We start from the raw sequence: 23,633 nt of genomic DNA, 5'->3' as shown, positions 1-23,633 counted from the left end.
GGCAAGGATGAGGCAAATTTGGTGGCGGATTTGCTCTGTGACTGGGATGGCAGGGTGGAGTCCAGGATGATGCCCAGGTTGCAGAACTCAGCAGATGGGGAGAAGGAGCAGCCATCGACCTGAAGGAGGAGAGCCCCAAACTTCCTTGAGCAGCACCGCAGGTTCCACAAGCATGAGCTCTGTTTTGGGAAGCGAATGTTGCAATGCTAAGACAGAGCTGAGTATCATCAGCACAGTTGTGGTAATTGAGTTCATGATGCCCAATGATCTGACCCAGGTGGAGTGTGTGATGGTGAAGAGGATGTGCCCAAGGACAGAACCTTGAGGCCCACCTTGGCGGACAGGGGCAGGGGGGCGGGAACTGGAGCCAAATATGGTGAAAAACTGTCCTGTTGGCAAGATGTGACTGACACCAGGTGAGGCCATGGTAGTTGGAAGGTGGTTGAGGAGGCTGGAAAGAGGTGTTAGAAGCTGCTGAGAGGTCCAGGAGAATGATTAAGCTGGTGTGGCCAGAGTCAGCAGCCAGGAGGCCCTATTCCAGAAGCTACAGGGGCAGAAAATGCCTAACAGCTTGTCTGGGCCAGGTTTATGGCTCAGAAATGTATCATTTCCCTCCATCAACCTGGACCTTGCGGAAATAAACACTTAAACGGTCCCGTGTGGGCTAGAAAGACAACAAATACCCATCAGGAGGAATCAAACTGGGGTGCTGATCACTCAGAGCTGTTCCAGGTTGCCAGACGCCTCCAACAAGTCCTCATCAGTCCTTTTAATACCAATTTGGTGGAAGACCTACTGGCTTTACAGAGCATGACTCCTAGTTTACACTGGTGTGGTGTGAAGCTGCTGGCATGACAGTCAGTAGATCTAATAAGGCCAAGGGTGGATCTCCTGTCATCTGAGCTAGAGGGCAAAGGTCTCGGTCTGACCCCCGACCCTCACCCGTGGTTAACAGATGATATTACACTGATATGACAAGCTGTATGTTCAATATCCAACATACTGCCTGACGTTTTAGGACGATCCACTTGAAACATTAACATCTGGTTCCTGCAGAGCTGGTCTGTTTACTGATCTGCAGCCCAGATGTTTCCTTATTGAAAATGTACTTTATGAAAATGGGTAATAATGGAAGCTCTGAATGGTAGCTCTTTTTGGAACTGCTGATCACAGACTGAGGACGCCTGACCGACACAAAGAAGATCAACTCACAGGAAGGAGCAACAAAGAAACCTGCCGATCACAAAATAAGAGCCAAAGAATGATTAGAATCACTAAAACTAACAGAAGAAAGGACTGTAGATCTTAAAGTCTGTTGTGTCTCCCACATGCAGAGCTGGAAGCTGCGGCTTTGCTGCCGAACTCTTTCTGGTAGAGATGCACCACAGCGCCATCTAGTGTCTCATCTATATTAAATTCCACGTGTAATCAAATGGGCCACTGGTCACTATCGATTAATGATTTTTGAGATATTAAAATGGAATCATTTACCACATTGGCTATATATATTGACTGATGATGTCCTGGGATTTAAGGTTACTTTGTTGATTAATGTTATGGTAATTAAACAGTGCAACGTTGATGATGAAATGTACTTCTGTGGTTAGGGACGCAATTTCAGACTGTAAAATAGGATTCGTAAATCTCTCTGCATGCGTGCGCGCAAGCATTGATGGTTTAATCGAGACGAATCAAAAATTAATAGGACAGTATTTAATGTTCTTATCAGCTGAGCCATGCAGGCCATGTGACACCGTCTCTGCGTTAGCACAATAACAAATCAATACAATTATCAGCGGATTGTAATGAAATTTTCAGGAAATGCCGATCAAGGGAGAACAAGATGATTGAATTTGTGGCGACGTTCCCGATTCCGGAGGGATCTTTGAACACTGACCTTTCAGATAAAAGCTCGGGTGCTTTGACCATAAAGCATCCAAACGCGTTATGTAACCTTGAAAATTACTGAAATGTGGTGAAATGACTCTCCTGACGGAGCTCTCCCCCCCACTTACATTACAACAAATAAAATCGGCCGTATTTCGTGCACGTATCCGCGTACATAGTATGTTCACACGTATTTGAATTGTGCGAGCAGACACACACTTAAAAAAGAGCTGCCGCCGCAATCCGGAAGTGACGTCAGCGGGCCCGTCGTCAGATTGTGGATTGTGTTGATGTTTTGTGGAGTGGACGGCCGAAGAAGAAATACTCGCTTTTGTTTTCCTTTACCGGGCCACCGGCGAAGCCCAGAAATTGCGTCTGACGTCGATTTCGCCCTTTTAAAAGCCTCATATTGGTGATAAGAAGGAAACGTCCGGATTGGAGGGTTACAGACCGAAGCATTTGATCGAGAAAGGGAGTAATCGTCACCCGCTGACCCCCCCTCCCTGCTTCCCTTCCACATTGACACCACCATGACGATTCTCCCGAAGAAGAAACCCAGCTCCGGGGTAGGTGTTTCGGACCACGCCGATGACAGCGATCGCAGGAGCGGCTCCGACCCGCACCAACATCCACACACGCACGCAGGTCGGACTGGATCCAGACCCAGGGCTTCACCGCCACCCTGGTCCTATCAACCCAATGCAGCCTCCGCGAGGGAGGACCGCCGGAACATCGAGGCGAGCTCACGGCCGCAACAGGCCTCCTCTCCGCCCGTCGGCTCTGTTTCACCGGTGGGGCCGGGCGACGGTAGGGACAGCAGCGGCGGGATGGTGGCTGGGACTCGCGGCGACCTCGTCGTGTCGGCCGGCGTTGTCGGCTGTGGAGGAATCGGGAGCTGCTGTTCTGGGCCCGGGCTGAGCAAGAGGCGCCGACAGGCAGGCACTTGCTCCGGTGCTGTGGTGGCGGCTCTGGCCGGGGGAGGTCAGCCCGGAGTGACAGGACCTGGAGGAATGGGGTCCACCCAGGACACAGAGGAAGGAGCCGGAAACAACAGCGAGGACGAGTATGAGAACGCTGCAAGATTACAAACGGTGGACCCGGCTACAATGGAGCAGGTAGAATGCAAATGCTAGCTAGGATAAGCGTTGCTAATGCTACCGCTACGGTACCGGCAAGATAAACGTAAACACTGTTCGGTCCAAACACACCCCTAAGGATTTTTAATAGATAAAAAAATGCCTCAAAATAATCTTAGTTATCGTTTCCGGATGCACCAAAAATACTAATGATCGTTTCTTTGGGCATTTTCAGTCGAAACACGTTGCGTTTCTTCTCAACAGACAGTTATTGAAGCACTCTAACATGCTAATTATCATTATTACAGAGTGTTTGTTAAGCTAATGTAATTACTTTTCGCTCTTAGTGTTTAACAAGGACATTGACGGCTGAAGTATAAACAGTATAGAATATTTCGATGCATCGTGAAAATGGCAAGAACTTAAATTTAATGGGTTCGAGTATTTGATGGAGTGAGAAAATGTAACCGGACAATTGTTGCTAGCCTGTCACGTATTTTTAGCCTTGTCTTCACATAAAATGCATCTTTTCCTTATCAGCCCCAGCAGTGACAGGAGTTGTAGTAATATTACTATTACCATATCTCAGTTAATCACCAGAAACAAACAAAACTAAATGTTTCACACTCATCATAATAGATAAAGAGCACCACATATGGAAAAATATTATATGAAAAAATGTATCTACTTATGTCTTCTTGTGTTTTTGGATATTTAGCTGTTTTTCACGTTGCATTATTTCCCCTGTGTGTTTGCAACAGAGCTGACTCTGCTGGCTTCTTTTGATGATTAATTATCTTTGAATATGCTGAGTGTTGCTGTTTTTAACAGATCAAGTGCAAACGTAGAAGTAGAACGCAACCGTGCGCCTCCTTACGACTCTGTACATCCTTGTCTTTAGCAGGAACACTGGTTTGAAAAAGCGCTGTGCGAAAAGAAAGGGTTTGTCATCAAGAAGATGAAGGAGGATGGGGCGTGTTTGTTCAGAGCAGTGGGTGAGTTACACACACACACAGATTTTTGACTCGAGAATGGAGAAGTATTTATTTGGAAGTGAAGCTGGAGTTTAAAAACGGCTCCAAACAAGATGAAGTAAACACATTCAAGTTCTTGTTGCTAGCATGAAAATAAGGCCTTATCTCTACCCACATCGACCCCTCGTCCATGTATTTAAGCAAGGACGGACGCACACAAACAAAGAATCAAAAGCGATTCTGTCTGAAAAGCCGCGCGGACGCGAAGGTTCCCCTCTCTTAACGTGAGCTCCTGAGATTTGAGGTTCTGCCAGTCGCTCGGCCTGGTGGGCGGCACTGATAGTTGTGCTGATTGCTTTCATGGCTGCATCACTGCTCCTTGTCCCTCTCTGATGGCTGCAAGGGTCGGATATCAAGGGCCAGAGCGAGGTTACGTGCTTCAGGCGCCACCTTTGGGTCTCATCTGCAGTGGGCAGAGAAAGAGAGCACAAAACTGATGCGTCCTCCTCTCCGTGTCTGCTTCCTCCCACTAACGTTGCAACGACGAGCACATAATGATTTGATATTTGCTTTCAGGGAGGCTTCTTGTTGTCTCAGCGCTCTGGTCCCATTACATTCGGCTTGTCTAAACACATGTGTTGCTCGTTCCAAGGTGGCAACCACTCAACGCTCGTCGCTCGTGACCACTCGTCAATGGGTCCTTTTCACTTCTGGTTCAAAACCATGTGGTTTTTCCATCTGCTGGGGTCCGTTTACACAATGACAACGCTTCTATTGGAGCTGATTGTTCCGAGAAACTCTTGTGACGGCCCATAATAATCTTCCAAGCTGCGTTTTCAGTGCATGTGACACGGCGGTAATGTTAGTAATCTGTATATGATGTGCATTTTAGATTGCTTTGTAGAAGGGCTGCTTTAGCCATCTTTGAATATTAAATTACCGTAATTTCCAGAATATAGTGCGCACCTGATTAAAAACTGCATAATCTAATTTTAGAAAGAAAATCAATTTTGTACTTATACAAGCCGCACCGGATTTTAAGCCGCAGGTATCCCACGTAGTAATATGAAAAATTAGATCGAAAACATTCAGTACCGGTAGATGTTTTTATTACCGTAAGAGACGAGTGACAGACAGGTAAGAAACAACAGCCACTCTTTTCACTTGTATGTTTATACAGAGACCTTAAATCCAAATTTTAGCACGTCAGGATTTTTTAACTTTTCTTTTAATTTAATCCGCTTAGCAACATAAATATATTGTACAGGTAAATGCTTTTTTTTCTAACGGTGTCTGTAATGCAGCTACCGTGGAATATACGTTTTTTATCAGCTACACACAAATTGCATTATTTATGCTTTTTTACTCAAACAATGAACAATCTAAACCTCCCGATGGCCCACCTCTAAAATCTTCTATTTTCATCTCGGTGGTGATTGCTTTTGCCTTCCGTCTGATTTGTACAGTGGAAACACTGCGGCCGCCTGCTCTCTGTGTGTTCACCCAGTCTCCCAGAACGTTTTCAAGCTCGGGCCACCTGCGATGTTCACGTCTAAAAGCTTCTGTCGTCTTTTTGCTTTGGATCAGTTCTTCATGTTGGCGTCTCCACTTTCTCGCCATTGATTACCGTAATGCCAAGATTACGCGCGAGTGATCGCTTTTAACTTAAAAATCGCATCATATGCTTTTCTTCTAGTATTTTCCACGCTGATGAGGGTTAGTAAAAATGACTGATTCACAATAGTTGTGATAGTGCGCCACGAAAAAAAACCATAAATAAGCCGCACCGTAGAATAAGCCGCAGTGTTTAAAGTGTAGGAAAAAAGTAGCCGCTTATAGTCCCAAATTACGGTAGTTTAATGGGTGGCACATTCTCAGGAGGAGGATGTGGTTTGGGGCGCGTGTTTGTCACCTTCTTGTAAAAATAATCGGCATTTTTGCTGGACTAATAAGCAGCTCAAACGTCCTGTAACCATCACGATGTGAATGTTGGTCTGTAGCTTAGAGTGAGTGTTGCACAGGAAAGAGACAGACGGAGGGTCCAAATGGGACCGGTTGTTAATGGACAGGAACGCTCCAACGTCATCCCGTCCACGGCTCTGTCTCTTAACATGCGTCCACCAGTTAGTGGACAACAGCCGGGCGGCTTGTTTGACTACCCGCCAGTGTGTCCACAGAGCTGTGCAGAAGGTCCTACTAATAAATCTAATAAAGTCAGCGGTTCAAGCAAGAATTCCGGAGCAGCGGTCTGCAGCACGGACCCAACGTGAGCCTTTACACATGTAATACACGTGTCTGCATGACGTTCTGTTCGGTTGGATTCCGTTTGATTCCAACTGGACCTTCAATAAATAAACAGAGCGTGATGCTTCATGTTATTGTTTCTCTGAATTGGCTTAAACCGGGCCTTCCTTTCTTCTTCTGGAGCCATATTTTACCTGAGAGCTCCATCCCATTCCCTGTAATACACCTGCTGAACTGGAACGCTGCGGGAAAAGCTGCTGATTAGTTTTCCCACGTTTGGTGCAAGATTTTCAGGTTTTTATCTCTTTTGTGAACCTTGTAACAAGTGCTTGATCCAGCAGTGTGGAAAGGTGGGTGCTGGGTGGACATGGACCCAGTCTCCATGGGCGACCCTCTGGAGTTGTTGCAGGAGGTCTCCTCTTGTTTCAGCCAGTGTAAAGCTGGGCGCTGATGTCTCGTGGTCGCCCTTAAACACACCTCTCCAGAAATACGGTCGTGTGTCACGTTGAAGCTGCCCACATGATCCTTGAATAGCTCACAGTGTGTTTCCTCTTACGCATTCTTCATTTCCTTCTGCTCTGTGGACCACTCGGCTTCCAAATAAGAACTTTAGCGTGATTAAACATTAAACATACTGCTGGACAGCCACAAAAATCTTCATAGTTTATTGGTCAACCAGGCAGAAATGTGTGAACTCCATAAAGTTCTCCTCTTCCTGACTTTGATTCAGTGTTTACAGAGTGATCTTGTGTCGTGACCACTTGGCATGGAATGTGTATGGTTAGCAGCTCTGTTACCACAACCACATGCTTATTTACCTCCCTTTAGCTTCAACCTCTCAGCTTTGTTTTCTGCCACTAGCTGAGGTTAGCTACACAGTCGGTTAAATCAAAGAAGACATATTGTGGAAAACAAACCCTTTTCTGGGTGTAATAGGTGTTGCTTACTTTTGTGCTTGGTGTCACGTAGTTGACGTGAGCTCTATTTCTGCTGCTAGCTTATTGCTTTGGGGCGTTCCTGAGGGCGCCGCGTCATTCTTAATGTCCAGAATGGTTCCTCAACCTGTTAAATTGTTTATTACCCAAGAAACGTTAACACAGTGGTGCAGTTTAGCCAGAACCAGCAGTTTTTAGTTTGAAGGCACTGAAATGACACTGAGGACTTTAGTGACATCATCCCGAGAGCACAAGATGAGGAACGTGACCTGTGCACGCCTGTGCATGAGCACGCACAAGCATTAAAGCCCTCCGTGTTCGAAACCTTTAATTCATGAAGAGAAGAAGAAACAATTTCTGTGGCTTGTTGATTAAACGCCGAGATTTAAAAGTGGGGATCAAAGCAGCATTCGCGCAAGAATCATTCACACTAAATAACCTATTTTTGTGCGTTTAACGCAGCAAATCCAATTCTCTGTTTTGGGTTTAGCGTTTGCACGGGCAGATCAGAGGTTTGAAGCCACGTCCAGTTTGCTACCATAGCAACGGAATGAGAGGAAAAGATGGTTTGAATTTCTTCCCTGCCTGTGTGTGTTTCAGCGGATCAGGTGTACGGAGACCAGGACATGCACGAGGTGGTCAGGAAGCACTGTATGGACTACCTGGTGAGCCACCCCGCTGCTTCAGACGCCCCCCTGCCCACCTTCTGGGCCCAAAACAGCTCAGAATGCCGCTCTTGTCTTGCAGATGAAGAATGCTGATTACTTCTCCAACTATGTGACAGAGGACTTCACCACATACATCAACAGGAAAAGGAAAAACAATTGCCATGGCAACCACATTGAGATGCAGGCCATGGCTGAAATGTACAACAGACCGGTGGAGGTGTACCAGTACGGCACAGGTGAGCCTTTTTGTCGGACTTCGGGGGGGGAACCTGTCCCCGGCCTCACCTGTCTGACCTGGCTTCCGTCTCTTCCCGCCTCAGAGCCAATAAACACCTTTCACGGTATCCACCAAAACAACGACGAACCCATCCGAGTCAGCTACCACCGCAACATCCACTACAACTCTGTAGTCAACCCAAACAAGGCCACCATTGGTGTTGGCCTGGGACTCCCTGCCTTCAAACCCGGGGTACATTCACAGAAAACATCCCAATAAGAGTTAGAAGCAAATGTAGCTTTTGGTTGTTCTGCCAGGAATCTGCTGAGTTTCGTCCTTCATTTAGAGAATAGATATTGGGGGTGCTTGCGAGCGGCTTGCCCAGCCGTGTTGAAGTGTAACGCGTGTCCTTCAGTACGCAGACCAGACGCTGATGAAATCGGCCATCAAGACGTCGGAGGAGTCGTGGATCGAACAGCAGATGCTGGAGGACAAGAAGAGGGCGACAGACTGGGAGGCCACGAATGAGGCCATCGAGGAGCAGGTGGCCCGGGAATCATACCTCCAGTGGTTACAGGACCAGGAAAAACAGGCCAGACAGGTGGGAGGACGTCCCACGTTTACTGTCCTGCACACACACACACACACACCACACACACAGCACAGTCCAGGCTAACCAATGATAACCGTCTTCCCTTACAGCCCCGGAAGGCCAGCGCCACCTGTAGCTCGGCAACAGCAGCTGCCTCCAGCGGTCTTGAGGACTGGAGCGCTCGGTCGCCACGACAACGAGACTCCGACCCCTCCCACTCCGACCTGTCAAATACTCCATCTAGCAACAACAAGCCACCGTCCCCGGCCGGAGCTGCTCTCATACTGAGCAAACCCCCCTCCCCCTGTGCACCAGGTACCACACACACACACACACACACACCGTCACCGTCTCCAACTCCCTCCCTCTGAAGAAGATCGTCCTTATTCACCTTTTCATGAGGAAATCTCTGTCGTATTATGGCTCAGCAGCAGCGTATTGACAGGGTTCTGATTAGTGGCATCTCTGATGAATCTGTGTGTTTGTAGGTCCCAGCAATCAGAGTCGTCATCATCTGGAGTACAGAGCCATCATGCAGGAGATGTCTCCTACGGCATTTGGTGAGTCTACCTGCGTCGGCCCACAGATAAAACAGCTGTAAACGCCGTCGTCCTTATGGAAGGCATGACTTCTGATGGTGTAAGCGGGACCAGCCTGAAGCTAACGCTGAGGATTTGAGGGTTTCTTAATAATCTGGCCCTCTTCCTCCCTCTGAAGCCGGACGGCACATCTGACCTGGCATATGGGGGCTATCCTGTCAGACCGTGACGGCCGTGTGTGTGTTGCAGGGCTGACGGACTGGGAGGACGATGAGATTCTGGCGTCGGTGCTGGCCGTGTCCCAGCAGGAGTACCTGGACAGCATGAAACACCAGAGCAGCTCAATGCACCGGGAGAGGGAGACGTCCCCCGACAGCAGCTGATGGCTGTCTCCCACCCAAAACACTGACCTTTGATCTCACCTCCTGGCTCTCCGCCGTTCAGCCCCCGCCCCCCCCCCCCCATCCCGCCTCAGACTGCGCACAGAGATCGAGCAGGGAAAAATCAAACTTCAAATTGTACACTTGATATTATTTTTTATCCAGGTGTTTCAACTAATGAATTCTCCGTTATACCGCCCCCCCTTCCTGCTTAGCTGTCCCCTCCTGCCATCTGCGTCCACCCAGTCGGGATCCAGCTTCATTCCCTTCATTTCCTGGTTTCCACCCAGGAGGATCTGACTGGACGCTGACGGGACATCAAGCGTAATTGTTTTTTGGGGGGGGGGGTTTTCCCGTCCTGCCATTGAGAAAACACTTCAGCAGCTCCAGTAAACCAATGAGACTGATGGTTTGTGTTTCCTGAGCTGTTTGAGCTCTGGGCTTCGGGACAGAACGCAGACCCGAACAGTTGGCAGGATCCTTCCCACCGGGGGCCGCACAATAGAAATGTCCACGCCAGCGCGGCGCCTGCCCGTGCGAAGCCTGAAGCTGTTCCACTGCATGGTACCTAAACTATTTACTTTGGCTCTTCTTTTAGTAAACAACGCTTGCTTTCTTGTTTTTTTTCCTTCCTTGCAACAGTTGAACCGACGAGTGTGCAAAAAATCCGCGACGATCCAACGCATAGAACCAAACCGTCGCCCCGACGACGGGGTTTTCTGACGGTGGTCGTCAGAAAATGCTTTTTGTTTGGGCAAATGACTAAAAGGAGAGCCTGGAAATCAGGAAGCTGACCCGTGTATATTGCATTATTATTACAAACTGTAGCTGCAGTTACATATTTAATATGTATGGTATGTATATCAGGCAACAATGGTAACTGGTTGTTGTGGTAAACAGGGAACTAATCTGGGGAAAGATCTGACCTACACATTCTCACAGGGCCTGTGTTTGTTGACATGTTTACAACAGAGTCACGTACAGAAGAGCTTCATTTAATCCAGATTACCTGAATTCCCAGGTACCACTGGTCCAGCAGGACGAGTGTTCCTAACGGTATCCCGCGTCCTCAGTTCACTGTCAAAACGATTGTGGTTCCAGATTAATCGCATTACAGTTTTTGTCATTTGTTCCTCTGGGAAGTCTCCTCTGAGCTCCCGCCACCAGTTCTTTTGTACAAAGATTGCTGAAAATTAAAAATTCTTGCAGTTTTCGTTTTATTCAGGCTGTTACCACAAGTCTTAATCTGTTTATAACCGCATCTTTCTGACTGTTATTTCTTTTGTCGAGGGTTACTTGAGTTCCATTTCATTCGCACCCGCCATGTCACAGTAAAACCGGTCTGAAGTGGAGCTGAAAGCAGCAGCAGCAGCATTCAGAGGGACTAACGACACTTGCTGCTCCTGGCTGCAGCTTTCAGCTCTCGTGTTTTGAGTTGCTACAGTCTTCACAGTCCAGGAACGGGTCTTTTCGCCATAGTCCACATCCTGCCTCTCCGTTCCTGTAAAGTTACCGTAGAAGACAAATAATAATAATCTCGATAAACCTGGCTCTGACGTCATGCCCAGCTGTTAACAACAGCTGTTAGACCCTTATTTATATCGCTGGCGTCCCAACTCGTCCCATACTCTTTATTTCTATATATCTATATGGATATATACTGTATGTATGCAAGCTAACGACGTCTGCTTTAGGCTCATGTGCCCTCGCGGTTTTCCATCTTCCTCTCCCTGGAAGTCATTTTATTTGCTTGTGAGTAGAAGCAGACCAAAAGCAAGCGCTCGTCCTCATCTTCACCTCCATCGCCATGGTCACCCCCTCCGCCAGACTAGCTGCATGTTGACAATATCATAATAGAGGAAAAGCAACAGAAATAATAAAAAAATTAATAAGTCAGACTTATTCTGTTTATGATTGATAATTGTTATTAATATAAGTTTGTTTTATTTCTTTTTTGAGGTGAAACTAAATGAGTTTCTTTGAATAAAAATGAAAATGTTTTTGAAACGATGGCTGGGGCAGCGACACACGTTTATGTTGGAACGGCGACGTTAATGATCTGTAACCTGTTAGAACAGAGGCTCATCGGTGAGAATGTGACCAAAGGCAAGACGATCGGATCGGATCGGATCGGATCCTGTCTGGATTCACAACTCGGTCTGTTCATGCTAAATGATGCACGTTGGCCTTCTGATAATAGGTGGAGCCTGGATTTATGACAGAAGCATGTGGGCTGACTTTCATAGTCACACAAGTGATTAAATAAAAATGAAATGCTAAAATCAGACCAACATTAAGAGTAAATAAACAGTTGCTGACAACTCCTGATGATGATGAAGATAATAGCACTACAGCCCCACCTCCGGTTTCATTGTTCTGCTGCACCATGATGGGTTTCAGGCCCCCGGAGACCTCCAGATGATGACAGTTGTCCCCAGTATGATTTTGTCTGTGCACTGCTGACATCTTCTCCACAGGTTCTACAGATCTGCACCAACATCATGCAGAACAATGAGACCATGTCCATAAACTAGTCAATGCTCAAAGATGTCCACCTCCCCCCCACACACACACATTCCAGGACCCTTCTGCTAATGCAAAGGGCCCTGGAATGGGGTGTGATGCCTCTGTATACTCTGTGACACACCTGCCACAATCCACAAATACCACGTATGGACATTGGAAGGGTACTGGGACTGGTCCAGGCTGGTGGACCCACTGTCTCTGATGGATGAGCTGGTCTTCTCAGGATTCCTCTCTGCTCTGGAGGGCAGCAAGTTAATTAGAGTTGAAAGTCTGCACTTGTAGCACCACTGACTCTAAATAATGCCCTCTGAGGGTTTTGCCTCCATACAATTTTACAGTTTCAGGCAGGTGTTTTGGTTTTTTATAGTTTAGGGTTAGGACAGGCCTTTAAAGGTGGCATCACCCTGACATCGCAGATGTCACCTGGAAAAGCACGTGGCTCCTCGCCACCCCTGCAAGTTACTACCTGGTCCCTCATTATAGGCATTTAGAGCCTCAGTCTGCAGTTTTAGAAGGAAGGAAGGAAATCTCTGAGTAGGAGCTAGATTAATCAAGCTGACCCAGAGCTCTACTTCACATCAACTGCCTCACATTGACCCAGTTTTCCTTGTCTTCTTTCACAGGTTAGCAAGACGATTTAAGGATAAGGATAAAAGACTTTATTGATCCCACATCGGGGAAATTGCACGTTACAGCGGTAGCCCGTGGTGTACAATACAGAAAAGTACTAAGAAAAAAATAAAATAAAAAGACTATTATGTACATTGCTATGTACATTGTACAGGATATACAGAAATTAAAAATTATGTAAAGAAGGAGTGTTGGACAGCGTGAAGAAAAATGAAGGTGCAAGTAAGATGTGCAAATAAGAGATTCCAGAGGTAGGATGATTAGTTAGTGCAAATATGCCAACCCTGGGTTATTGGTGCTACAATTAAGTGTTGTGCATGTTGAACAGTCTGTCGGCAGTTGGGATGAATGACCTGCGGTAACGCTCCTTTTACACCGTGGCTGTAACAGTCTGCTGCTGAAGGAGCTGCTGAAGGCCCCCACAGTCTCGTGTCTCAACATTTGTTTGTTATGTGATAATTATGGAGTAACAAGAGCCTTTGCTTCTACAGGTTTGGGGTTATTATCTTGAGAAAACGTGATTTTCTCATGCACGCACACCCAACAGGGTATGGAACCTGTGTTGTTTATCATCCTGTAAGTAGTGCACCAGTTGTTATCAGGAAGTGTTTAAAAGGCAGTGTTCCCATATTTGCATGAGTGTAGACAGATATTTGAATGAATCCTGATTTATAGTTTACAGAAATATAATAAAACAGTGGTGAAATTTCCCAGAAGTGGCCGACAGAAATCCCCCAAAACACTGCTGACCAAAACCACAACTACTCATCTCACATTATCCAAAACACACCCTAATGATCTAACATGTCTGGGAATTCTCGGAATGGGAGTCAAAAGTGAAACAGTCATGGAGGCTTTAGTGTGATGTCTGGGGCTGCTAACCTGCCGTTATGGATGGAATCATGAATTCTGCTGTCAGCCGGAATATTCTGAAGGACACTGTCCCGCCATAAAACCACACAAAATGCTTTTGTTGCACCAAAAGCAGAGCTGGAGCTGTGAATGACCTTTGCTGGTCCCTCACACGGGTCGGCAGTTGGCGACAAACAAGTTGAGCCAACGGGAAGGAGGCAGATGGCGGCCGAGGACCGAAGTGGAGCAGGGAAGCCAGAACACACTGACGTTGTGAGAAGGCTCAGAGAATCTGCCTCTCTGTGGGGGTGACGACTGGGTGGACAAAGCAGCCACGGGCAGAGCAGAATCAGGGACAGGTCAAAGGTCAGGCAGATGTCTCAGAATACACTTTTCCCACCGACCGTCTGAGTGACTGTGCTCTTCAAAGCGATACTTTCTCCAGGATCGGAGCCTGTGATCGGAGCCTTCTTCCTCACATCTCAACCTACAACCAAACAACTGTTTTTATTTTTGCTACAATTCACCTAAAACTGGGCCCATTTGGCTGCCTGGGTCCTGAAGGAGAAACTTTACAGTTATAATCCGGGGTGCAGAAATCCAGTCCTTGAGGACTCTGGTCCAACTGGGATTTCTGTTCTACCAGGCTCTTACCTGGGACCCCACTGTTTTGGACAAAGATTTATTCCTGTCTGGTAGGACTGAAAACCGGCAGGACTATTGCCCCTAAGGACTGGATTTGTGCAGCTGTGATTATATTAGTAATAATTTACAGGTTAATAACCATTTACTCTGAACACTTAGACAGCTTCTTTGCCCTTTCTCCAAGCATGTTTTATGTTTGTTTCCACAATAGTAGTGATGACTCCAAATCTTGAATATTTAGAGATTAGGTAGGTCATGTAGTAGCTCAGTATAATTCAAATTACAGTCTAACTTTTAATATGATCATATTCATCATTACATCTGTATCTTATCTGTTAAGTAGTTTTATGTATTAGCAAGTGAAGAGTCTAGACACTGGCCTATAAAATATAAAGCCAAATGGCGAAATCATTAATCATATTAACTGCTAAAATAATCTTTTTAGCTACTGATTTTTCACAAACTGTGTTGCCATCCACCTGCATTTAGATTATTTCGTCATAATCTGTAATTGAAAATTAAATAGAAGTAATGCACATTAATACACTGGTGCCGCGTCCATAAAGAAAAGGGCTGATTTAACCTGCAAATAGTCATGTATGCGCGTTCAATTGTGACGGTAGACGTCACGTGATCTGGGGTAGCCAATCATATTTCTCTGCGTCATTAGCCAGCGCGTCCTGTGACAGCCAATAGGATGTTGATTCGACCGAGAACAAAGACGTCATTGTTGCGAGGAGAAGTAACAGGATCTCTCACTCTGATTATTTTTAGGGCGTTTTATCGCAAACGTCAAGTAAATATGTGCTCCACAGAAATGCCATTCCGTGTTTTTATATTCCTCTTAATATTTAATAATGTTTTTTTCAATAATGTTAGTATCGTTTAGGTCTATCGTGTTTTTCTAAATCAAGTTTTTTATACTTTGAATGCTACTCCTGTATTTATTTGAAAAGAAGTTGCCACGTCTACAAAGGAAATTGGATTTATAATGTTAAAAATCACCACTATCTCAACCTTAGAGCAGGCTTAGCCAAAGTCATTTTAAAAATTACTTCACATAGATTAAACTACGTAATTTCGTTCCGCGAATCGTGATCAGCGTGATACATCTTAAAACTCGGATGTTATCTGTGCAGCAGTAGTTCCTGTAGTTCTGGAACATTTACATCCTGGTCTAGCAGTTTTTATCGATCCCCGCAGGTTTTGCTCGTCTCCATTGAACCCGTTGCTGCCCATTTTCTGTCCGATAAAAAAAAAAAAAAAAAGACTGGCTCCTGTGTTTTGACACGGAGAGGAAACCGGAAGTCGTTTCCGGTTGGAAATAATTTGGAGCCGAGGCTAGCTGAGTGGCTAGCGTGGTCTAATCACGGAAGTACCAGGCAAAAGGCTCAGCAGTGCGGCCACTGGCACCAGGTGAGCAGCATGGGCGCAGGGACCCACAACCAAGCTTCAGGGGAAAACACAGCGAGCCGGGGTCAAAGTGAAGGTAAGCGTATTCGGAGGATTGCAAACCAAGAACCCTGAAATCCATCAACGTCGGCGCTCGTGTCATTTACCTCCGGACAGTGGCTTCTTGTTTGAGTCACGACATTATTTATTAAAGTTAAGAATTTCTAATTGTCTCTCTGTGCCCAGCAGACCGAGCTTCGTGACCTGCTGGGTAGTGAAGGCTAGAGCAGTAGCACATGAAGCAAACCCAGCTAGACACTGCTCACAAGCCTGCTGAGCTTGGTTCATTTTTTTCATATTTACTAACTAAATCAAATACTCAACTCGTATGGTCTCGCAGTGGAGCAGGAACAAGGCCAGGCTAATCGACCCCCGAACACTTGCTTGGGACTAGTTTTCGGACTCTTGGAGCCGCCGAAGCGTTTTCCGTCGGTTTTGTTCTTGTTTTCGCTTAATTCACTAGTGAACAAAGCTGCTTGGTTAATGTTAAACCATCAGCAACTGTGCTGATTACTTGCTGCCAGTTGGTGACGTGGAGAATTTGTTTGCAGGTGTGCCCACCCCGTTTCACCGCACACACACACACACACACACACACACACACACACACACCACACACACACACACACACACACACCGTTGAGAATCCTGCTTGTTTAAACCGCACATCCTCCCAATCCGTCCATTGCTGTTATTAACATGAGCAAGGACAACACATATAGTAACAGTAGCGATGATAAAACAATATTGAAGAGTTGATTTCTTTGTGTGTGAGATTTCTTTTAACTTTTAGTGTTTTGTGATTTAGGACTTGTAGATTAATATGGGGCACATTAATATGGGGGTGGTTGTTTGAGCTTGGGCCCCTGCGTTAAAGGGTCTTTTCCCCATTTATGTGTCCACTCTGCATTTTTTGTTAATAGCCTTTGCAATGGTGGTTTTTAAATTCCATAATCGTGGGCCTTAAAAAGAATAAAAGTAAAGTTTGAGCACAGTTGAAACTTTCTAATGAAGCACAGCGGTAGAATCCACTTGTACCCGCAATAGGTGGATGTTTGGATCACGTATGTGTCAAAATGAACCGATTTAGGCTTAATGTCCACATGAATGCACGTCGCCCTAATTATTGCTCATTATTACAGTGAACAAGAAGTTGAAGTACATCAGCCTGGCAGTGCTGGTGGTCCAGAATGCATCGCTCATCCTCAGCATCAGATATGTGCGCACGTTGCCTGGGGAACATTTCTTTGCAACGTCTGCTGTCGTCATGGCTGAAGTCCTGAAGGTCTCCACCTGTCTGGTGCTCATCCTGATACAGAAGAGATGTAAGAAAACTCTTGTTAATATCGTTGTTGTTGATGTTATAAAGCAAGAATGCAGTTAAGGCCGTTCATTAAACACATCTTTGATTGAACGACTGTTTCTTTTATTTAAAAACCCCACATGGACATTGAACACAAACTTGTTGTGGAAGTGGTTGAAGTTGCTTAATTTCACCCAGTTCTAAGAAACCATGACTGATCTGCTGTGCTCATTCATTTAAGTTTGTGGATGCAGCCTTTCATTGATAAACGTGGTGACGGAGAGCGTTCACCGGGTCAAATATACCACTTTGTTTACGAAATGAAGTTGGCCGACAGTCACCACCTCTTTCCTTTCCCTCTCTTTCTCGCCCCACAGTCAGCGTGAAGGACACGGCTCTTCTTCTGCTGGATGCCATTGTGTTTCAGTACAAAGACACGCTGAAGCTCGCCATCCCCTCACTCATCTACACGCTGCAGAACAACCTGCAGTACATCGCTATATCCAACCTGCCAGCAGCCACGTTCCAGGTCAGGTGGAGGCTAAAGCGTCCATACGGGAGCATGTAGCAGTAACGGGATCCTTTAGGCTGATGTCAGGCTCATGCTGACGTATGAATGAATGGAACCTTGATGTATATTTGAGTGCAACGGTGCCTGCCGTACTCCAAGTGGATATATGTTTGATATCTATGTAAAGGTTTTTATTTTTTAGTTCCGGGTAGAACAACTTTATTCTCTATATCCTTTTTTTTATCACCTGGATTTTTCGCAGTAAAATTTGGTGACGCAGCTAAAATCCCGGTTCCAAGGTAAAACCCAGCGTAATTAGCTTCGTTGAGCCCTTTGAGTTTGTCTTCTTTTCGGTGTTATGCTTTGCCAGCGGATCCTCTGCAGACTATGATCCCATGGCTCCGTTTACTAATTGTGTTCCCTTTAGTCTCGACTTTACCCCTGAATGCAGCTTATCTGCGTCATAAGAATGTCACCAGCTACACATCACAACCAGTCTCACCCGAGTCTTTGCTCAAGGGCTGGGGCAGATCGACTGCCCCAGATCATCGCTACTCTGGATGCTGTTCTCACTGTCAATTTCCATCCACCAGGTGGCGCAAATCTTCCTGAAAATCCTTTTTTTCCCCTGTTGAAACATTTCAATTGTGTTCTCCTAAATCGGTAGAGTCACAGAGGGGCCTCCTGGACCTTCTGGGGGTCTGGTGGGTGACAGCAGATAGCTGATGGGGTGTTTGTGTGTGTCCCCACGCTCTCAGGTGACGTACCAGCTCAAAATCCTCACCACGGCTCTGTTCAGCGTGTTGATGCTGAGGAAATCTCTGTCCAGGGTTCAGTGGATTTCTCTGCTGCTGCTCTTCACCGGGGTCGGCATTGTCCAGGTACCGTCTCCGCCATCCATACCAATCGCTCCTCGCATTTTCACTGCTGTGATTCGTGTTGGTTCTTTCGCAGGTGCAGCAGGACCAGAAGAAGGAAGCGTCCGTGTTGGACGGCTCCGACCAGAATTACGTAGCTGGTTTGATCGCTGTGGTGATCAGCTGTCTGTCCTCGGGGTTTGCCGGCGTCTACTTTGAGAAGATCCTGAAGGGGAGCTCTGCCTCCGTGTGGGTGAGGAACGTGCAGCTGGGGATCTTTGGCACCCTGCTGGGCCTGCTGGGACTGTGGTGGAACGACGGCGCCGCCGTCGCCGAGCGCGGTTTTCTGTTCGGCTACACCGGCCTGGTGTGGTGCGTCATCTTCAACCAGGCCTTCGGTGGGCTGTTGGTGGCCGTGGTGGTGAAGTACGCCGACAACATCTTGAAGGGCTTCGCCACCTCCTTCTCCATCATCATCTCAACGGTACTGTCCATCTACCTGTTTGGCTTCCACGTGGACCTGGTCTTTACGGTGGGGGCGGGGCTCGTCATCGGCGCCGTCTATATGTACAGCCTCCCGAAAACAGCCAGCGGCCCCCTGTCCTCGCCGTCCTCGCTGCCGTCCCTGGCGTCACCCCGGACAAATAGAGACCCAGCTATGGAGGCCTTTCTGGAAAAGTCAGTGCTGGTGAAGTGACTCTTTTCTCTTCTCTTTCTTGGTGCTCGCTCGCTCGCTCGCTCGCTCGCTTCCTTCCTTGCTGCTGCCGGCGGCTCCAAATCCGTTAACGCTCTGGGGGTTTACGTCTTAACCACCTTTGAATTGTTTTCTGAAGCTTTCGCTCAGCCTCCAACCGATGACCTTCTCCCCTCCCCCGGGAGAAAGGGGAGATGTTTCATTTGCTTCCTGCTGTCCTTCTAACTGTCTCTGCTCCTCTTGATGGACATCAGTCGGTGCCCTCAGAGCGCCGAACTGGCCTGTTTCTGCTGCTCTGTGTTTCCTCAAGGAGAAGGAGGGAGATGATAACTTCATCCTGTGTTTTCTGTTCAAGACTAACCCGTTCTCCTCTGTCTCAGAGTTCCTGAAGGCTGCGTACCTTCTCCCCCTGCCTCCTACACAGACTTGCTGCTCAAAGCACAAAAGGAGGAGGAGGAGCAGGAGGAGGAGGATAAAGATAAAGGAGCTTGGCTATCTCAGAGACCCTGACTGCCACACATCCTTTCCTGTCTGCCTTAAATCTGTTGACTCTACTAACTCGGTGAATCGGCGCGCCGCTTTACGCCGCGTGGACGCCTGGTTTGGATCGTCGATGCTTCAGGAGCAGAATCTGGTTCGATTGATTTCACTGTGCAGCCTCTGGTACAGCTCAAACATGTCCAAAAACAACAGCACAGTTTTCCTTGTTCGCTATAACTGGGACGTCTCTTTTCTCGGAAGACACTCCGTTAACATTACATTTGGTTGGTTGGTTGGTTTGGTTGTCCTCTAACAGGCGCCCTGCAGCATACCACAGACCCCCCAACACAGGAGGGTCTTTTTGTTGGGCTGCACAGTCGAAAGGGGTCGACTGTTCGGTGCCTTCTCGTGTGCACAGAAGCCATACAGCCGTGGTGGTGGTGGTGGTGGTGGTGGTGGTGATTCGTGTGGGTAGTTCAATGAAGGATCGTCTGACAGTGAAGCCTTTCCAAGGCTCCGCTCAGATGGTTGTTGTAAACGTGATCGGGGAAGCTGTCGGGTGGGAAGTCTCGCTTGGTGGGACGAGGTCCGTCGAGGGATCCTGAATGTGTCTCTAATTGGATGTGATGCCCGGTGACCTACGGGCGACACTTGCGGTGCGAGCGCGGTGAGCCGGTTCGGCGTTTGTCCTGCTGTCCTCTGGACGTTGATGTTGTCTGAAGGTAACTACAGCAGAGTCTGCTAAAGATTAGCATCCCAGATTAGCCAAGAAGGCTCCGCTTCAGCAGTTCATGTTACAAATGTTTAATGAACACATTCTCAAGTCTGCTGAAGGGGGAAACTTTGGCAAAAACCTGACGGTATGAGAAAGTCATGTGACCTCCACGTCGATCAACCATCCACCATAAAGCCAGAATGAATATTTATTACACATCAACTAACTAGGAGAGAGAAACAGCTATTTTATTACTGAGGACTGTCTTTTATTTCATGAGAATCAAAAATGTGAAAGAACAAGGGTCTCAGCATGATGCAGTGTGTTGTTGCTGCAGCTTCACTATGTCGCTACCATAAATGTCCTCAGAGAGGAGCACCAGAACCAACCCAGACCCATCACAGATGGCAGAAGCAAAGGTCGGTGTAGGTGTTACGCCTGCAGGCCTTTCAAACGTTCAGTCACCAGGATAGAGGCTGTATCTCACAGCTGAGCTACACTGAACAAGGACAAACATTGTTACACTACTTTTCCCCCTTTGGCAAAGTTCAACAAACACTTTTTTACATCATCAAATTCTCCTTCAACTGCACTCAGATACTCCTGATGATGATATTGTTTATTAGTAATCCGTGTAGTTGTGGGGAACAAATGCATGCATATTATGTCAAGCTGTAAAATGTCTGGGCATTCAGAGAAAACATATTTTTAAACAGGTTTAATATAATAAATTCTTTTGCACTCAAAAGGTTGGCTGTCTTTCATACTCGTGTTCCTGTTACCCCGCTGAGAGACCGTGAGCGACAGCAGGTCTAATGATCTTAAATATTAATGTTCCATGATGATGTAAACCAAAAATATCAAAGTGTTTGAGTTTATTCTTTCAATTGCTGAATTTTGAAGACTCTGAGATAATTGAATGTAGGCGGTGGCACATTTCAGTCTTCAGAACTGAGCCGACGGGTGTTTGTGGAAGGACTCGGCCATCGGCTGCCTCCTCTCTGATGTTTGAGGAGGATTTCTTGGTTTTATGGGAGAATCAACTGTTTCAACTGTTTGTTCGTACCTGATTCCTGTATCAATCCCTCTGTACAGATTTATTTCTGGAAAGATTTATATAAAGTATCATATGGATTCAAAACCACTGATGTTTGTCTTGTCAATAAATGATGAACATCCAGGTTATTATATCTAAATTATGTTCAAAAGTCTCTGCTGTGGTGGTTTTTGATTGTAGCCGGTGTGTGACTTCAGTTTCATAACATTGTCAAGTCTTTTGGTCCTGAAAGACAAATTATCTTTTCAAAAAATCCAGTTTTATCCGGAGGTCAGCAGTTATTACTGGTGCTTGTGGTGTCGGGGTTATAACAGGGGTTATAACAACAGTGGCAGCTCATCTTCTGCTGACAGTGTTGTTGTTAAAGATCAAATGAAGTTTACCCCATCTGAACTAGCTGCTTTTTCTAGGCCAATAACAAACTGGATTGACTAAATAGCCCCTATTCCCAACTATTAACCAAAACTCACACTGGAGCTCTCCTGAGAGGTTCTAGCAAATCTGAAAATTAGGCCTCAGTTTGAAATGTTTATTATATGTATATAAAACTCCTGCATAACAAGAATGAGAATATTTTAGGAGTAAAACCAAAGAATATTTCGATTTTTTGGATGACAGCAATGACCAAAACAGACCACTAGATGGTGCCATCTAAACTTGTTATATGTACATATGGAAAGACATATTTATCCATATGTATATGCACACGCAAGTTATATATGCAAATGTATTCAGTCTGTCTGTATATTCATATGCACGTACATCGTATATGCACGTATGTTTGCATGCATGCATGCCAGCCATCGGCAATAAAGTGTCCATATGATGTCAGTGTCCCTCGGGTGAGCTAAGCTCTTCTTCTCTTCCTCAGGTATGGAGATAAAGAAAAGGGATCCTAAGTGGTGAACTGGTGAAGCACCTGCTGCCTCCTTGTGTACATCTGAGGTGAAAAGCAGCAGAAATGCTGCTACAGCCCCCTTATGTAGTGCTACTGTGTTCTTATCATATGTGAAGAGCTGTAGGAAGGACTGTATAGGAACTATACAGTCGACATCTGCACAGTATTATATAGTTTCACATTTCTGAATGCCAGTTTTGAATGAGGAAACAACATTTTGGGGTGTTTCTTTTTCATTTATAACGGCTGACGGGTGATGTTATACTCAGTGTTGGGGGTTAAATAAGAGTTTAACAATAATGCACACAAATTTGGAATATAGAACTAGCATATATATATATATTATCGAGCTATTTTTGCAGCCTTTATATAGATTAGTATTCTGTGTTTTAATATATAGGCCTTGTGGGGTGTTATAATATAAGTATTAACAGAAATTCTCATATAAATGAACTTAAAAAGGGAAATAAATATTCCAACATGTAGGTTGTTTGGTACAAAACCATCTCAGTGGTGCTATATTTTTGCTTTTATTTAATTCATTGGCCCTTTTATACCTTTCTATCCCACATGGTTAACTTATTAAGTTTTTTTTACAAGCTCCTTTGTTTTAAAGTTGTTTTTAAGGTCTGTTACAAAGTTGTAAAACATTCATTAAACACAGAGTTGGTTTAAAAAAGAACACTCTGAAATAAGGACTTCAGTCAGGCGTCTGCTGCTGTTTGTCAATTGTTTCCGTTAACTGAATAATTCAGAGACATTTTGATGTAAAAATGTGTTTTTTTAAAGCTTTTCAAAACTGTTTAACCATTTTTTTTAAACAATGTGAACGTATTGTTTTTATTTATACTTCAATAAAACACTAAATGTTTGTTAAATGCACTCTGTCCTGACGTGTGAACCCCTTCTGCTTTCAATTAATGTGACACACCAGAGAGAGGAGGGACAGACAGACAGGCGGACAGACAGACAGGCGGACAGACAGACGGGTCTGGGCCGCAGGGGAAGCGCTCGTCCAGCGTTCCGGGGGGCAAAGAGAGCTCAAACACGGGAGTCAGGTCCTGCGCGTTCTCAGGGCGGCGTGGAGGCCTCGAACAGACAGGGAGTCAGGTCTAGCATGGAAAAGCGATACCGGTAACTCTGACGCTGGCAGACAGGCGCTCCATCCTTAAATAGGGCGATTACCGGCTCCTCGACGCCCCCTGCAGGAAGAAACAAGCAGCACACGACCCAGAACCCTGGACCCCAACAGGGATGCCCTTATATCCTACCCATCCTGCCCCGGAACCTTTGGCCTGGCCACACGCGTCCTGGTGAAGACAACCTCTGATGCAGTGCAGGGTCTCTAGAAGCACAATTCTAGAGAGACCACCACTCTGCTGCCTCTGCCCATGGAGATAGAAGAAGTTAATCACTTTCTCTTTGTATGTCCTTTAGGGGTCTTCCTCCACCTCTTCTACACCTCCACCGTCATGGCAGATCCTGTAATCTGGCCAGATTG

General features: G+C 46.2%; 2 protein-coding genes and 2 long non-coding RNA genes across 9 annotated transcripts; 2 read left to right on the top strand and 2 right to left on the bottom strand.

Annotated features, from left to right (window-relative positions):
- Positions 1-2,138: 2,138 nt before the first annotated feature.
- On the top strand, positions 2,139-11,522 carry otud5a (OTU deubiquitinase 5a). 3 transcript variants are annotated; one of them, XM_057040232.1, is made up of 9 exons: positions 2,140-3,002; positions 3,868-3,958; positions 7,717-7,781; positions 7,864-8,020; positions 8,105-8,253; positions 8,417-8,602; positions 8,704-8,908; positions 9,082-9,153; positions 9,382-11,522. In XM_057040232.1, the coding sequence occupies exons 1-9, from the start codon at positions 2,418-2,420 to the stop codon at positions 9,513-9,515; spliced, it is 1,644 nt and encodes a 547-aa protein (XP_056896212.1). In that variant the 5' UTR covers positions 2,140-2,417; the 3' UTR covers positions 9,516-11,522. The 3 variants fall into 3 exon arrangements, with proteins under 3 accessions (XP_056896210.1, XP_056896212.1, XP_056896211.1); XM_057040231.1 differs by having other exon boundaries at positions 2,142-3,002; positions 3,865-3,958; XM_057040230.1 differs by having other exon boundaries at positions 2,139-3,002; positions 3,865-3,958; positions 7,864-8,253.
- A 342-nt stretch (positions 11,523-11,864) lies between these two features.
- On the bottom strand, positions 11,865-15,183 carry LOC130529736 (uncharacterized). The gene is made up of 4 exons (XR_008951642.1): positions 13,628-15,183; positions 13,551-13,597; positions 12,160-12,275; positions 11,865-12,000 (listed from the first exon to the last, which is right to left on the bottom strand). It is a non-coding gene; the product is annotated as an uncharacterized LOC130529736 (long non-coding RNA).
- Positions 15,184-15,347: 164 nt separating this feature from the next.
- slc35a2 (solute carrier family 35 member 2) lies at positions 15,348-23,014 on the top strand. Of its 4 annotated transcripts, none has more exons than XM_057040244.1 (6): positions 15,348-15,654; positions 16,760-16,942; positions 17,298-17,449; positions 18,190-18,312; positions 18,386-18,966; positions 19,363-20,925. In XM_057040244.1, exons 1-6 carry the CDS (start codon positions 15,591-15,593, stop codon positions 19,490-19,492), a joined length of 1,233 nt encoding a protein of 410 aa, XP_056896224.1. In that variant the 5' UTR covers positions 15,348-15,590; the 3' UTR covers positions 19,493-20,925. The 4 variants fall into 4 exon arrangements, with proteins under 4 accessions (XP_056896224.1, XP_056896221.1, XP_056896222.1 ...); XM_057040241.1 differs by lacking the exon at positions 19,363-20,925 and adding an exon at positions 22,106-23,014 and having other exon boundaries at positions 15,353-15,654; XM_057040242.1 differs by lacking the exon at positions 19,363-20,925 and adding an exon at positions 22,106-23,014 and having other exon boundaries at positions 15,353-15,654; positions 18,386-18,976.
- On the bottom strand, positions 20,438-22,112 carry LOC130529735 (uncharacterized). The gene is made up of 2 exons (XR_008951641.1): positions 21,823-22,112; positions 20,438-21,748 (listed from the first exon to the last, which is right to left on the bottom strand). It is a non-coding gene; the product is annotated as an uncharacterized LOC130529735 (long non-coding RNA).
- Positions 23,015-23,633: the final 619 nt, after the last annotated feature.

Source organism: Takifugu flavidus, chromosome 8, assembly GCF_003711565.1.
Source record: "Takifugu flavidus isolate HTHZ2018 chromosome 8, ASM371156v2, whole genome shotgun sequence".
Classification (NCBI taxonomy): domain Eukaryota; kingdom Metazoa; phylum Chordata; class Actinopteri; order Tetraodontiformes; family Tetraodontidae; genus Takifugu; species Takifugu flavidus.
The sequence above is the reverse complement of the archived record's forward strand: the minus strand, read 5'-3'. Positions and strand labels throughout refer to the sequence as shown.